Raw genomic sequence first — 15,655 nt, forward strand, 5'->3', positions numbered from 1 at the left:
GGCTTCGGAAGCTGGTCTCATCCCACCCCTCACCCATGTCTGTTCCCCCACCACTCTGGCCCTGGCTAGTGAGAGGGAAGCCCCCTCCAGAAGAAGCAAGGGGCCAGGGGCCCGGCCACTGCTCTGAAGGGGTGGAAAAGTCCCCCTCCCAGGGAAGGAGTTGGCAAAGGCCCCTCCAAAATGCAACACACACTCTCCTTGCAGCTGGGTTTGGGGAAAACAGCTCTAGATTTGTGTTCGGGAGACACAATCCCGACTCTTCCACTCCCTACGTGTGTGAGTTGGACAATTTCCCCCCAAGCCACAGTTTCCTCATCTGTGAAGCAAAAGGAGCAGCCTGTGCTTCCTGCGCTGGTGATGGCGCTTCCGAGAGTGAACACATGTGAAGGTGCCCAGCACGGTGCCCGGTGCATGGATGCCCACCGATTCATGCACCTTGGGGGGTCTTTCCTACTGAGTTTATAAAACTATTTAAGACTTCACCACCCAAGCCTGGATCCCTCTCCCAACTGTAAGCAGACTCTGCCCTTGAGGGGTGCCCAGAAGGGCTGGAGAGGGGAAGCATATGGCCGCAGGTCCCTGGACACAGGTCTCCTTCCTCAAAGGCCCCAGCTGTGGAAACCTCTAACATCTAAGAGGTTCAGCTTCCTTAAGGCGGGCAGAGATGGCACCACCCAAGCAGCTCGGTTCTGGGACTTCTCTGTCCACAGAGGGCAGAGCGCCTCTCGGCCTCCACCACTGTGCTGCATACCTGGTCTGAATGCTGGCGCCTGGGACTCGAATGTGGTGCCATCCTGGAAACAGTGACCTCTGCGGTTAGTGATCGCTCCTCCAGGCGAGGGTAGCATTTCCCCTCCAATCACCTTGGTCAGGGAAGGACAATGGAAGGGGAGCCTCAGGAGGCTGGAGAGGGGGTGTCCACTTCTCTCTTCTCCCTGGGCCAGGCTCCTCTGGTCCCCACGTGTTTGAGGAGCTCCTGGGCAGTGTGAGGTCACTCCCTGTGGGGGCCTCCCTCTGAGGATGAGTCAGCCATAGCTGATACTCAAGTGCCGGCTCATGTCACTGTCATGTTTACTTCCCTTTGTTAGCTCCAAGCCGTCAGTCTTGCTTTCGTGTCCCAGCCTGGACTTGGCTGAGCTGAGGAACCAGGACAAGATTCAAAGTGGCCTAAATTGGGAGCAGTGGCCCAAACCACTGCAGTGTGGGTGTGGCAGCGGTGGTTAGAGGGGGAGAGACCCCTAGGGTATGGGCGACCTTGGACAGGACTCCAGGCTGGAGATCCAGCTGTCCCACTCTCCTCTACTGCCAGGATTCATTCATTCAACACCTTTTCACTGAGCATCTACCACGTACCAGCATGTCCTGAAGCTGGGATACAGGCGTGGACTAAAACAACTCTTTGCTCTCAAAGAGAAACACCACGTGCTCTGAAGACAAAGAGGCAGGGTAAGGAATTGGGCAGGGATGTGGAGCACCATCTAATTTTGACAGAGGGGTCAAGCAAGACCTCCCTAAGGAGCTGGGATTTGAGCAGAGACCTGGACGAAGCCGGGAATGAGTCAAGGAAAGAGCATTTCAGGCCCGGAAGGAGTAGTCACAGCAAAGGCCCTGGGGTGGAAATGAGCACATGCGCGCTCACACACACATACAGATTTTAAAACCACTGTGTTAGATGATCTCCAAGGCAGCTCTGCCATTCTTTAAGCTAAGAATTTATAAATTACTGGGCGGGAAGGGAACTTAAAGATGATCCAGTTTATTTCTGTCACTCAGTGTTAAATCTTCTATACAATATTTCAGCCAAATGTTTCTTCAGCCTCTACTTAAATGCCCCTGGTGACAGGAAACTCACTACCTCACAAAGGTACTTATTCCAATTTTTTATAATCTTGACTTTAAAACTTTTTTAAAATTTTAATTGTGGTAAAATACACAAATACACATAACATAAAATTTACCATATTAACCATTTTTAAGTGTTTTTAAGTTCAGTTTCATCTTGTAAAACTGAACTTTACACCCATTAAACAACAACTCCCCATTCCCCCATCCCGCAAGCCCCTGGCAACCACCATTCTACTTTCTGTTTCTATGAATGTTGACTACTCTGGCTACCTCATATCCGTGGGATCATACAGTGTTTGTTCTTTTGTGTCTGGCTTATTTCACTTAGCATAATGTCCTAAAGGTTCATCCATGTTGTGGCATATTGCAGAATTTCCTTCCTTTTCAAGGCTGAGTAATATTCCATTATATGTATATACCACGTTTTGTTTATCCATTCATCCATCAGTGGACACTTGGGTTGCTTCCACCTCTTGCCTGTTGTGAATTAAGCTGCTGTGAACAGCGGTGAACAAATACTCTTCGAGACCGGACTTTCAATTCTTTTGGATGTATACCCAGCAGTGGAATTGCTGGATTATATGGTAATTCTTTTTTAAATTTTTTGAGGAACTGTCATACTTTTAATCTTGACTTTTGAATGCTTAAAAATAATTATTTTTAAAAGTCTACCCAGATATAGTAGAAACAGTGATTAGTAGTGGCAAGAGGTTTGCCAGATCTAAAAACACTCAGAAATGGAATGGGTTAATCTGGGAAGGCTTCCTGGAGGAGGTAAATTTAGAGCTGGGGCCTGACTTTTCCAAGCTGCAGTTTCCTCATGAATGAAATGGGGATGAAACTACCTTAGAGTATTGGGAAGTTTCATTCATTCATTCATTCTGGAAATATTTATTGAGTGCCTATTTTGTGACCAGCACTGCTTTCACAGTGAGTGGAACAGAAAACCATTGGAAGGTCATGAGCAAAGGAGCTGCATGATCTGATTTTGGTTTTAAAGCATCACTCTGGCTGCATGTTGGGAACAGAGGGAGGAGGCACGGGGGCAGAAACAGGAGGCCAGTTAGGAAGCCACTGTCCCTGCTTCATTCTGTAATTCCCCATCCCTTGTTCTAGAGGTTGGAGTGGGATCTGTCCAGTTCACACCCTCAGCACCCCGCTCCTCCTCTGCCCAGCACCCTCTCCCTCCCAACTCACCCTTGTGCCCCTTTAAGAGCAGAAAGAGGGGCCCGCCTTTGCAGAGGGCCGCCAGGAGCCCCAAGGTTTCTATCAATTATCCCCCCACGACTCCTGCAGCTCTGGGGAGTCTCCAAGCCCAGCTCTCTGACCTTTTAGAAAAAGACAGAAAAGATGCTATCGGCTCACTTAGCGCCTGTGTGTGTGCCCTCCGAATCACCAAGGAAGGCCTCCTTTATTTCCAGGCTCCTGAGGAGGGAGGGGGAGAGTTTGCAGGAAGCCTGACCACAGGGAGGAGACTAGAGCCAGCTCCCCCAAGCCTTCTGCTCCCTGAGATGGAGCAACACGGGCTGACCTTTAAGGAGCACCCGCCGTGTGCTGGGGACTTCCACACTCAGTATTTCATCTAATTCTCCCAGCAACCCTGTGGCCTCAGTCTTATTTATTATCTCCATTTTCCTGAAGGAAAAATGGGACTCAGACAAGTTTAGTAAGATCATAGAGTCATCAATTGTCTGAGTGAAGGGGCCTTACGAGTATAATATGTACTCCAACGGTTCTCCGCTCTGGCTGCACATGCATCACCCAAAAAGCTTTTTAAAAATACCAATTTCCAGGGGGCCGGCCTGGTAGCGTAGCAGTTAAGTGCACGCGCTGCTCCGCTGCGGTGGCCCAGGGTTCGCAGGTTCAGATCCTGGGCACACACCGACGCACCGCTTGTCAAGCCATGCTGTGGGGGCGTCCCATATAAAGTAGAGGAAGATGGGCACAGATGTTAGCCCAGGGCCAGTCTTCCTCAGCAAAAAGAGGCAGATTGGCATCGGATGTTAGCTCAGGGCTAGTCTTCCTCACAAAAAAAAAAAAAATTTCCAGGCCACACCCCCAGAGATTCTGAGTTTAATTTCAAAAGCTCCTTAGATAATTCTAATATACAAACATGGTTAAAAACGCATCCCTAATCCAACTCCTCCCTCTTTTTGTGGATGGGAAAATTGAGGACCTGAGAGAAGACTGGGCTCCCCTACAGTCGCCCTGTATAGTGTCCCAGGGTTAGTGTAACAAATTACCACAAACTGAGTGGTTTAAAGCAACAGAGGTTTATCATGTCACAGCTCTGGAGGCCAGAAGTCCAAAATCACGGTGGGGACAGGGCGCGCTCCCTCTGCAGGCTCGAGGGGAGACTCCTGCCTTGCCTCTTCCAGCTGGGGGTGCCGGCAATCCTTGGCATTTCTTTGCTTGTAGATGCATCACCCTGATCTCTGCCTCCGTCTTCACATGAGCTTCACCCTGTGTGTCTGTGTCCAAATTTCCCTCTTCTTATAAGGACACCAGTCATATTGGATTTAAGGCCCACCCTGATCCAATATGACCTCATCTTTACTTGATTACATTTGTAAAGATCTTATTTCCAATAAGGTCACATTCACAGGCTCTAGGTGGACATTAGTTTTGGGGATACACTATTCAACCTGGTACACACCCCATCGTTAGTGGCAGAGCCAGGACTCCAACCTGGTCTCCTAAGGTCCAGTCCTGGGCTCATCCCCCCACACCTGATGGCTTGGCCCCTCTTGATCCTCCTCCTCTCCCTAATGGCTTCCATCGAGCCCTCCTCCTACCCTTCACCAGCCCCCAGCACTGACGGCCGCACCTTCCCTGGTGGAAGGATGTTGTCTTCTGACTGTGGAATCCCAGAGGGCAGAGACCAATCCAAGACTTCTCCATGGAGCCCAGTCCAGGACCTGGGGATGCTCTATAAAGACTTGATTAATCGAACCAAACTGAATCGAATGGATGAGTGCTCCTTCCTGAAGTAGTGAGAACCCTGCAGAGCGAAGCAACCAAGCAGAGGCTGGCTGATCATATGTCCCTGTGAGAGGTGCTGTTATTCTAGGAGAGTCAGTCTAACACAGAGCTTTAGAAGAGCACAGGAAGTGGACTAAGGGTCCAGGCTCTGCCACTTATTAGCTGTGTGAGCTTGGGTGGGTTATTCACCTCTCTGTGCTTGGTTAGTGATAATAATAGTATCCATTTCAAAGGATTGTGGGCATTAAATGAGATAATGTTTATAAAGCCCTTGACCTTACATGTAATAGGTGCTCAACAAATATTTAGCTTTAACAAAAAGGAGAGGCCTGCTCTAGATCACCAGGAGAGAGGGCGATGAAGCAGGCCGGAGTATTTGTAGTAGTAATAAAAGGAAGAAGAGGGTTCATTAACCACGCACAGCACTTTCTGTCATGAGCGTGTTCACAGATGATACCACAGCCTTTGAGATGTGACTGTCAAGCGATGCCAATGGCAGAGTCTGCATTTAAACACAGCTCTGTGTCCTGGTCTTAGAGCCTGAGGGAAACTGACCCTCCCATGTAAACCTGCGGGGACACTGTTGGCATTTGGAGTGGAACAGTTCTTTGTTACACATGATGTCCTGTACCCCTGACCCTTGACCACTGAATGCCATTAGTAACCCCCAGTTATGATGTCAACCAAAAATGATCCCAGGCGCACATTTCCAAATGGCCTCAGGACGGGGGCTGGACGCGAGGTCCTGGCTGTCACTCTGTCTTTCCTCCAGCTGGACCCAGCCTACCCCAAGGAGGAGGAGCCAGGATATGAAGTAGCTGCCTCTACCCATTCCAGGGATGGCTGGTCCCATTTGGGGTGAGAATGTGGGCTGCCAAACTGCTAGGGCACCCCGCCAGCGCCAGCCTTGGAGGCCAGCATGTTGTGGAGCCCCAGCCTCTCTGAACCCCCCACCAGCTGGCCGTGCCTCCCCGCTCTCGACACTGTACACGGCTCGCTCCACAGGCCTCTTGCTCCTTCCTTCCCCAGCAGGGCCCATCATCTGATTCTCATCAAACATGCAAAACTGATGTTGCACAAGTCCCCCCCAGAGGGGACTAACATAATACCCCTGATTTCTCCTTCCCCTCTCCCCAGCTCTGCATCCCCCTGGCTGTGGCCGCCTTTGTTTCAGGAGGAGCGATACACTGTATCTGGAAATGTTACTGCAATTAAATATGCACAAGAAGGGGGGAAGGGAGGGGGGAAATGAGGACAATGAAGGATGTGAAACATCAGATGCAGCAGCTGCTTGTTGCTATAGAAACCCCAGCTCCCCACCACCATCGCCGCAGCACCCCTCCCCGGCTGAAAATTCTGGTAGGGCCAAGTGCACCGCTGTCCTGGGCGCTGGCGCTGCGGGACCACAGGGTCCAAGCTGTCCGGGCTGGGACGCCTGTGGGCTGCCAGGGTTGATCTGGGGGTCTTTCCTCACCCCACCCCCCACCACCTCCCACCCTGCTACTTCTGACTGGCAGAAACACCCCCGGTAGTTCTGCATTCCAGTCTCAGTTACATCATAAATTACGGGAGAACTTCCGCCTTTGACTTTGGGATGTCACAACATGGAGACAAAACGGCACATTCAGAGCCTGGAGGGGGAGCCAGGCTTTCTCTGCGCTTCTCCGGGTCTGCTCCAACTGCTGGCAGCGGGGCCTGGCTCCCTCGCACTTCGTTTTGGTCTCTTACCCAAGCACTGAGCGGGGGTCTGCACAGTGTGGTCTGTGTTGCAGTGGGAGCGGCGGGGTCCACACTCCACGTTCCACAGGACTGGCAGGCTGCCAGATGGCCGGTGTTCATGGGGGGATCCCAACAAGATGCCACTCAGCAGGGATCCACGGGAAGTCCCAGACCTGGGCGCACAAAGCCAAGTGTCCAAGGGTGGAGAGAGGGAAAGGGGCCTAGCAGTGGCTTGCAGACACGGGATCTTTAACTGCTGCTAGCAGAGAATAAGGCAGTGGTATAATGGGCTGCCTCCCCACTCCCCCTCCATGCCCCGTAAAAATGAACGCAGGCTTAGTCTGGGGGTGGTAGCCCCGCTCTATCCTGCCCTGGTCAGAGAAGTCTGATTACCAGATCCCCACGGCTTGGCAAAGCGCCTGCCACATAGTAGGTCTAGTCCTACATAAGGAGGGTGGGAGGGAGGGAGAATTAGGAGAATGGTAGATAAACTAAAGTTTATTAAGAAGCAAGAGACTAGCCAAATTGATGAAGTTATTTGAAACCATATTAAATAAATAAGAAAAAATAAAGTCCTAAGGCTGCGAAGCCTGAAAGGAAGTTAAAGTGTGTGATAGCTGCCGTCCAGTTTGTAAGGGTGTATGTCAGTGACACGAGTTTAGCTGGTTCTGGAGGGCCCCAGTGAGTAGAACCAGGACCCATGGAGGGAGGTATGAGGAGAACAAGTGTGACGGAGGAAGATCTTTCTAAACGTCAGAGACATCGGCTTTGGAATGGGCCCCTGAGTGAGGTAGTGAGTTCCCCAGCTCTGGATATATTCAAGTGAAAGCTGGAGAAGCGCTGTCAAAGATGTGGTCAAGCACATTCAGCTTTTCAACCCTGCGGTTCTACAGCGTTCATTGTCAGAACGTGTCCTGCGGTGAGGTCACCGCCCCCCCGGTGCTGAGATCTTGGACTCGTGCTTGGAGGGCTGGAACACCATGGAATGTGCCTAATGGAAGAGTGAGCCAGTATCAGAGCTCTTGTCACTGGTCGAGGGGGTCACGCAGCCCGCAGGTGGGAGGAAGCAGACCTCTAAATAATAGGATTGGGAGGGCATGGGGCTACCCAAAGTGTTTCCCCATGCGAGCCTGACATTCCAGTGCTAGCGGGTCCTTCCTGCCAGGTCAGCAGCACCCTCTGCTCTGCAGCTTCCTTTTAGGTCATTGTCACTGTCCCCATTCCTGTGCCTCCTCTTGGTAGAAGCGGCAGCCCGGGGCCATCTCTGCCTGCCCAGGGAAGCAGCTGGGCCCCCAGAGAGCACAGAGGGAGCCAGAGTTGGTGTCTCAATCTCAGTCTGGCTGAGTCTCGGGTGAGAGGACACTGCCATGAGCTCAGGCAGTCCCGAAGCCAAAGGCAAGCCCTCCCCAGTGCTCAAGTCCACGTTCTCCCTTTTTTATTTCTTTTTACTTTTTGTGATTTTTTTGCTGAGGAAGATTAGCCCTGAGCTAACATCCGCTGCCAATCTTCCTCGTTTTTTTTTTTTGCTTGAGGAAGATTCGCTCTGAGCTAACACCTGTGCCAGTCTTCCTCTATTTTGTATGTGGGTTGCCGCCACAGCCTGGCTACCGACGAGTGGTGTAGGTCCGTGCCTGGGAACTAAACCCGGGCCGCCGCAGCAGAGAGCGACAAACTTAACCACGGGGCCACCAGGCAGGCCCCTCGCATTCTCCCCTTTGTAAGTCAGCCCTGACAAGCTCAAGTTCAGGGTTTGCCTTAGGACCTCGGATGAGGCAATCCACTCCGCCTCTGCACAGAGTCCCATGTCATAATCTGCAAAATGGGTGTCCTGCTGCCCGTCCTCCTGGCTTCCCTGCCAAGTCCTGACAGTCAGACTGTGGAGGGGGCAGGAAAAGTAGAGTACAGTGTCTGCACCTTTGCTGGGCACAAGATGGGTGTTCAAGAACTAGTTGTTGAATTATTGTCATGTATCTGCATCTCCATGTCCCCAGTGCTAGGATAGCTTAGTTTCAATAATTGGTGGTTGAGTGCATAAATGATCAAAATTGGGAGAAAAGAGTTTAGGCTTGTGTTTGGCTCAGTGCAGAGGGAGATCCGGAAGCTGGAAGGCCTGGTTCCAGTCCACTCACTGGCTGTGTGACCTGAAAATGGAGACAACACCTCCAACAGTTGTAAGAACAAATAGGCAACGAATGTGAAAGCACTTTGCAAACTCGTGCAAAGAAATGGGAAGGATGAGGACTAATATTCACTAAGTGAGCACTTAACTACGTGCCAGACACCTCATTATTCTTTTAATCCTTATATCCACTCTGTGAAGTATTATTTACACTCCATTGTACAGAAAAGGCTCAGAGAGGTTAAATAACTTTCCCAGGGTCACACAGCTAACAAGTAGAAGAGTGAGATTGGAACCCAGATCTCAGTCTGACTCTAGAGCCCAGCGTCTTTCTGTAAAACTCGGAAACATCTACACTTAAAAGAATAATTCCTGTAATTTCTATTTGTTTACATGTAGAATATCTTCATCAATCGCAGATGCTCCCCTGCCTTCGAGGCTGCGACAACGTCACCCCCGTGGTTCCCCCATTGCCTCCTCTCCCTGGGCAACAGTCCTGGCCTGGGAGAAGGCCAGCTGCTGGCCAGGTTGCTTCTGGCGATGTGCCCAGCCCGGGGAGTAATGGACTGTGTCCTGATTGTGTCTCCAGAAAACAGGTTTTTTATTACTTACCACGGCGGGCTGTACATCTCTGACGTGCAGAAGGAGGACGCCCTCTCCACCTACCGCTGCATCACCAAGCACAAATATAGCGGGGAGACCCGGCAGAGCAACGGGGCCCGCCTCTCCGTGACAGGTAGGCGAGGGCCAGGAGGGAGGGCACCCGCTAGCCCTGGGACTGGGCGCATCCGTACCACGGGTTGGGGAGTCTGCTGTACTCAGGGGACTCGGAGAAGGAGATTAAAGAACATAGGTGCAGAAACCACTGGGACAGACTTTGTCCAGCTTGGTTTTGGGTACCCTTCATGTAAGGCCTCTGCAGATAAATTCTTTTTAGGAGTCTGTACCTGAGGAAGCTTAACTCTCCTCAAGAACTGATATGTTACCACTTATCAAATAATAAGCGTTATAGAACCCATCCTCTTTTTCCTTTTTTTACCTTTGCTGCCAGGAAGCTCATAGAGAAAATATGATGCTCAAACGTAGTAATAATTAGATTGGAGGTAGATTGGAGTAGATTAGATTAGGGGGTTTTTTGTCTTTCCTCTTGTCTCTAAGTGTTTTTTAAGATTCTATTTTATCTATTTATGAGTGCATATGTATCTCTTATTGTAGCCCCCCTCATAACATTTGAAAGCAGGCAAAATATAATTCATAAACAAAAATATTTATAAATAAATATTTATACATTTATAAATAAATAAAGGATTCTGATTCTGGATTGATTATAGCTTCTTAGAGGAGATGGAAGCTAATACTTATTGAATCCAGAGATTTCGCTCATTTGTGGCCTATTGGGCACCGGATAGCCTTGTGAGGTGTGCACTGTTCTCCCTATTTTTACCGGTGAGAAAACCAGATCTTAGGGAAGCCAAGCAACTTGCCCGAACTGTTTAACCAGTGGGAAGCACAGCCAGAGTTCACACTCTGAGCCCCCGACCCCAGTGTCCTCCAGCTGCAAACCCCCCCATGGAAGGGGCCAATTGAACACTCCGTATGTGCCCCAGTCGCAGCGAGTAGAGAGGGCACATGATGCTCCTCAAAGAGGGCTTTCTGGAACAGTGCTTTTCAAATTCTTTTGACAGTAATCCACAGACAGACGCTGTTGTCATAACCTATGCGATACACGCTGGTATTTCCTACGACATGCATTGCAATGCACTCTGATGTTTTCTATTCTATTCTGTCCTATTTTGATTTATCTAAATCTGGTTGCAGCTCACCAAATGGATTTCACAACTTCCTAACAGTTTGCGACCTGAGACTTGAAAATCTCTGCTCTTGAGGAGGTGGGATTGGAGTGGCTTTAGGAAGGAGGATGAACTGATAGTCAGAATGCCTGGGTTTGGGGACCAGACTCACCAAATCACGCAACCCCTCTGGGCCCTTGGAAAGGAGCTTGACCATGAGACGCTCTGATTGTGTGTGCCTCTGACGTTCTGTGGCTTGATGAGGACTAGCCTGGCCAGCAGATGGCTCTATCCAGGACCCCTCCTCATTTGCCAGAAGCATTTGGAGGCAAGACCAGGAGGGCAGGGATCGGGCTGATTCCCCCTTGTGCCCCCAGCGCCTGGCCCCGTGCCTGGCTCATAGCTGGTGCTGAGTGAATATCTGTGGAATTAGCCAATGCCAAGGGAACCCGTGCTGTCATACGCGGAGGAGAGGGGGCTGCACTATGCGGCTCCATCTTTGTGGCCCGACTCTGGAATCTGCAGCCCCAAACCCGAATGTGTCCAAGTGGTTCCCTTCCAAATTATAAGGGCTTGTTGGTATGGTGTTTTGCATCTCATGTGCATGCTTCTCATACAGTGTGGGAAAGGCACAGAAACCCTCTCCTGCAGCCCTGCCTCCTTCTCTTGCATGACTAGTCAGCCCTTTCTTCCTACTAATCTCACCATCAGCTTTTGGGGGGAATAAATGGGCATTCCTCAAAAAAGACACTCTTGAAACTGGAGGATATGTCAGCCCTTCTCCTTCTGCTCTTCGTTCCCCGTCAGCTGTGAGAGGGGGGCGGTAGGAAGAGAGTAAGAGATGCCACCCAGAGACTCGGGGGGAAAAACAGAACAGAGAAACCTATACAGAGAGACAAAGACAGAGGAGATGACAGCAACAGAGTGCAAGAGGCTTAAAGGAAGAAGGAGCGAGCTGAAGGGAAGGGAACAGAGGGGAGCCAAGGGGAAGGGGCCCGTGGAGTGACACGGGCCTGACGTGATGTGCCGTGACAAGGCGATCTGCAAGCTGCTTGTCTTGGCAAAAATGCAGCTGATCCTGGAGGGAGGCCGTGCAGAGGGGACTGTGCCTCAGGGGAGCTCAGGCCTCAGCCTCCAGCCACATGTTTCAGGTGCACTCCCAGAGTGGAGGGTGGGGTCCGTCATGGGAGAGGCTGGGCGTGGGCTTCAGTGGGAATGTTTCACGCTTTCCTGGCTGGAGCCCAGTAAGCTCCTGAGGCTGGTGGCTGGGAAGGGCGTGGTCCCTCCCTGGCCGGAAGCTCTGGGCCAGCAGCTGGAATCCAGCCATGAGGAGGTGCAGCTGGGAAGTCCTGGCAGAGCTAGGTCCTGCCAAGGCACCTGGTGGCTCAGGGGTTCTGAGCCCCACACACCCCCAAAGGACAGCCACCCCCCTCTCCCCAGGCACAGAGGCAAGAGGAAGGGGTGAGAAGGACACATGTGGCAGTGCCTTGTCGCTGGTCATTTGGTGAAGACAGCAACCATATCTGTGGTTTCCTCAGTCTCACCAAGTATTTGATAAAAGAGGGAGGGAAGCGGATGGGAGCTGGGCGAGTGTGTTGGAAAAAGGACTTATGAATCAGGCCTGAGTCCCTGTCTTAGCCTCCTCACGCACTAGCTGTGCAATCTGGCACAAAATAAACCATGTCTCCAAACCTCAGCTTCCTCATCTGTAAAATGGGTGTGACAAAATGCACCCACGGGGTTGTCGTAAGAATTAAATAGGGTACCATATATAAAATTTTAGCGTGGTGTCTAATTCGTAGGAAGCACTCCATAGCAAGTAGCTGCTGTTTTTGTTGTGGTGGTGGTTGTTATTGTTCTGTTGTTGCTATATTATTATTCCTACTATATTTCCAAAGTGAGTGTTGGGGGAGGGGGAGAAGCAACTTTCATTTTTCTGCATTGTCCAAGGTAGAGGAGGCAGTTGTGAGAATAGTCTGAGCCCCTTCAAATGCAACCTAATAATAACCATTCTGTTCATCTACGTGCTTTTTAGAGCTTACCAGGTGCTTTCATGTGGAATAGGCGTTATCATCCGCATTTACAAAGGAGGGAACCAGTGACCAGAGAGGCTGAGAGAGTAGGCCATGTTCCCCAGCTCGCGGAGTGCAGAGCCCGGTGCAGAAGCCATTCCAGGGGTGCTCTTTCCAAGGCAGCACTGTTCAGTCAGCGGGGGGAGGTCCCGGCAGCCTCCCCGGGGCACCCAACCTCCCACCCAGCCGAGCCCCAGCCCTTTCTCCAGGCTAGGCCATCTGTCTCCTGGAGCCCTGCACCGGCCCTGGCAGCGCCTGATCCCCCCGGGCTGCCACCAGTACACACCACAGCATTTTACTTCTGCTCCGGAGTAATGAAAGAGGTTTCTTTCCCTCAGAATTTAATTTCACGCCTGAGACTCGGTGATTAATTCCCTCCCCTCTCCCCTTCCTCCACCGCCCTGTCGGCCCCTCCGCTTGTAAATTCTGCAGTGTGGCACGGAATTTGTGTATTTTGCATCAATTAAGTGTCACATTGAGTAATTCTTCCCTGGCACCGGGTTTGTTTATCCCAACCATTCCCACAGGGTTGTAGGGGAAGAGGCTGCAGAAGCTGGCAGGGAGGGAGGGAGGGCGGGTGAAGAATAGTAATTGCTGGGCACATCTGCATAGTGATTTAGCTTCCGTCAAGCTCTGTGACACACATTTTGCCATTGTTGCCGACAACAACCTTCTGAGATTTGGAGGCGGCATTATCAACTCCACCACAGAGCAGATGAGGAAATTCAGGCTCTGAGAGATCACCAGACTCACCCAAGGTCACACGGCTTATCAGTGACCCAGGCAGGACCTGCACCTGGGTCTCCTGATTCCCAGTCCGGGCTCCGTCTGAAGAGCAATGAAAGGTGGGAAGGGAGCAGAGAGTCTTCTGGAAGGTCTTTCCCCCAGAGAGGACAATTCCTAGCCCAGCCCTCTCCAGGGTAGATGAGCTGAGGACAGAGGAAATTTCCCATTAGTCATGGAGGATACAGATGGGAGTCAGCCATTCTCACTATTCACTCTTGAGCAAAATTCAGTATTAGATTATTCCATCTAAGGTCCCATTGACAGAAAAAAGGTTGGGGGGAGACCTGGTTTCTGATCTTGGCTCTGCAGTGTGACCCTGGGCTAGTCAATGTACCTCTCTGGTCTTAGAGTCCTCCTCTGTTTGTGCTCTCCAGAGTCCCTAAGCCAGCTCTACTAGTCCATGAGCCTATAAAGTTCTGCAGTGTGGAAAAATCAGACCACTGGCGCCCCCCACGCCTGAGTGCCCCCATTCATCCTCCCTCAGACATTAATGGTTCAACAGACCCTGCTGTGTGGCAGGCTGGGAGACACAGCAGTGGATCAACACTGTCTCGAGATGCTCGCAGTCTTCCGGGGAGGACAGATACATGGCCTGGTGCTAACTGCTGTTGGAAAGGCCATGGGGAAGCAGCGACAGTGGTGGCCTCTGGGGAGAGAAATGGGGTGGCGGGGGCAGGGGTGAGGAAGACCCTCTATACTCTTCTAGACTTTCTGAAGTTTTGCCATGTGCATATATTATACTTCTTAAATTTTTCTGTAAAAAAGAAAATGTTGTTTGAAAATAAAATGAGACAAAGAAAACTCTATGGGAGTCCAGTGAGCGTGGCCTGGGGGAGGTGTCCAGAAGGGGTGACATTGAAGCTGGTTTGTGGAAGGACAGGAGTTGGCTGAGCAGAGCGAGCTGGCTGGGCATCCAGGTGGGGGAGAGTGCAATGACATGGCATGCCACAGTGGGCAACCACTGAGCTGAGAGGGTGGGGGTGGGCCGTGGAGGCTGGCTAGGCCAGGACATGGTAGGGACTGGATCATAGAAGGCCTTGGGATTCAGGATAAGCAGAGTGGATGGTATCAGATAGGGAAAGGGGGGCCTGTGGAGGTTTTACAGCAGGGGGAGTCCTTTCGGGGTGAGAACTTGATCTTCTGCAGTTTAGGGCACAATCCCGCAGTCACTGGTTTCTCTTGGTTTGGGAATGCAAAATGAGGATTGTTGGGGGTGGCGGGTGTGGTTTGCAGAAGGCTTAACTTCCGAATCCTTCTGGGCTCAGGTGGGAATGCACTGACCTTCTCTGAGTCTACCCAGATTGCAGGTAGGAGAAGACAGGACAGGGCAGGCAGATTGTTCCCCTATCCTTGAGGGGCACCCCCAGTCCAGTCTGAGGCCCAGACCAAGACTTACCAAGAATTGCAAACCCAAGATATTGTGATTCTCCTGTCACAGGGGGTGGCTGCTCCTGAGTCTGGGCCAGACTCCAGGGACTATTTGTGTGAAAGGAGCTCTCATGCACACTCTCTCCCTCTCTGTACCTCTTGTTCTCTTTCCCTTTTTCCATCTGTCTTTCTGTCTGTCATGCTAGCCTAGTCTGCCCGCCATATCCTCTCTTCCCCTGAGCCCCTGCTGCCAGTCGTGGTTCTCAGGGCCTCCATCTGGCCTGAGCAGGCGAGTTTGGTCCAGAGTCTGGAGCTCAGGGAGACACGTGAGCCCTCCCACACTGGGTCTTGCTTCTCTGGGCAGTGGGCAACAGGTTCCTGCTCTGGGTGCTTGCCTTCCTTCCCCCACCCCCTTCCCCCGACCCAGGGCTGGCCGAGGCTGCTGACACTCTCTGCCTTCCAGACCCCGCCGAGTCGATCCCCACCATCCTGGATGGCTTCCACTCCCAGGAAGTGTGGGCTGGCCACACCGTGGAGCTGCCCTGCACCGCCTCTGGCTACCCCATCCCTGCCATCCGCTGGCTCAAGGATGGCCGGCCCCTCCCGGCCGACAGCCGCTGGACCAAGCGCATCACGGGGCTGACCATCAGTGACCTGCGCACCGAGGACAGCGGCACCTACATTTGTGAGGTCACCAACACCTTTGGCTCGGCAGAGGCCACAGGCACCCTCACGGTCATCGGTGAGCGAAGGATGCCCCTCTTCCAGCCCCAGTAACCTTTGAGAGCACCGCAGTGTGACAGGGAGGGGCATGGGGCAGCTGCACCTGCTCTGGCTGGCCCCAGGGGATAATGCCCTGGTTGGGGAAGGCAGTTTGGTGTCCTGGGAAAAGCCCTGGGTTTGAAATCAGAAGACCTGCCCTTCGGTTCTGGCGTTGTCAGATGGTAACTGACTTTGGGCAAATCACAAAACCG

General features: G+C 51.8%; 1 protein-coding gene across 1 annotated transcript in view; it reads left to right on the forward strand.

Moving 5' to 3' along the window:
* DSCAML1 (DS cell adhesion molecule like 1) overlaps positions 1–15,655 on the forward strand; it is a 347,819-nt gene that overhangs the window by 241,515 nt on the left and 90,649 nt on the right. The window contains exons 4-5 of the mRNA XM_058545136.1: positions 9,255–9,401; positions 15,145–15,423. Of these exons, the coding sequence (XP_058401119.1) occupies positions 9,255–9,401; positions 15,145–15,423 (426 nt within the window). The remainder of the gene's footprint in view (positions 1–9,254; positions 9,402–15,144; positions 15,424–15,655) is intronic.

Source organism: Diceros bicornis, chromosome 7, assembly GCF_020826845.1.
Source record: "Diceros bicornis minor isolate mBicDic1 chromosome 7, mDicBic1.mat.cur, whole genome shotgun sequence".
NCBI classification, from domain to species: domain Eukaryota; kingdom Metazoa; phylum Chordata; class Mammalia; order Perissodactyla; family Rhinocerotidae; genus Diceros; species Diceros bicornis.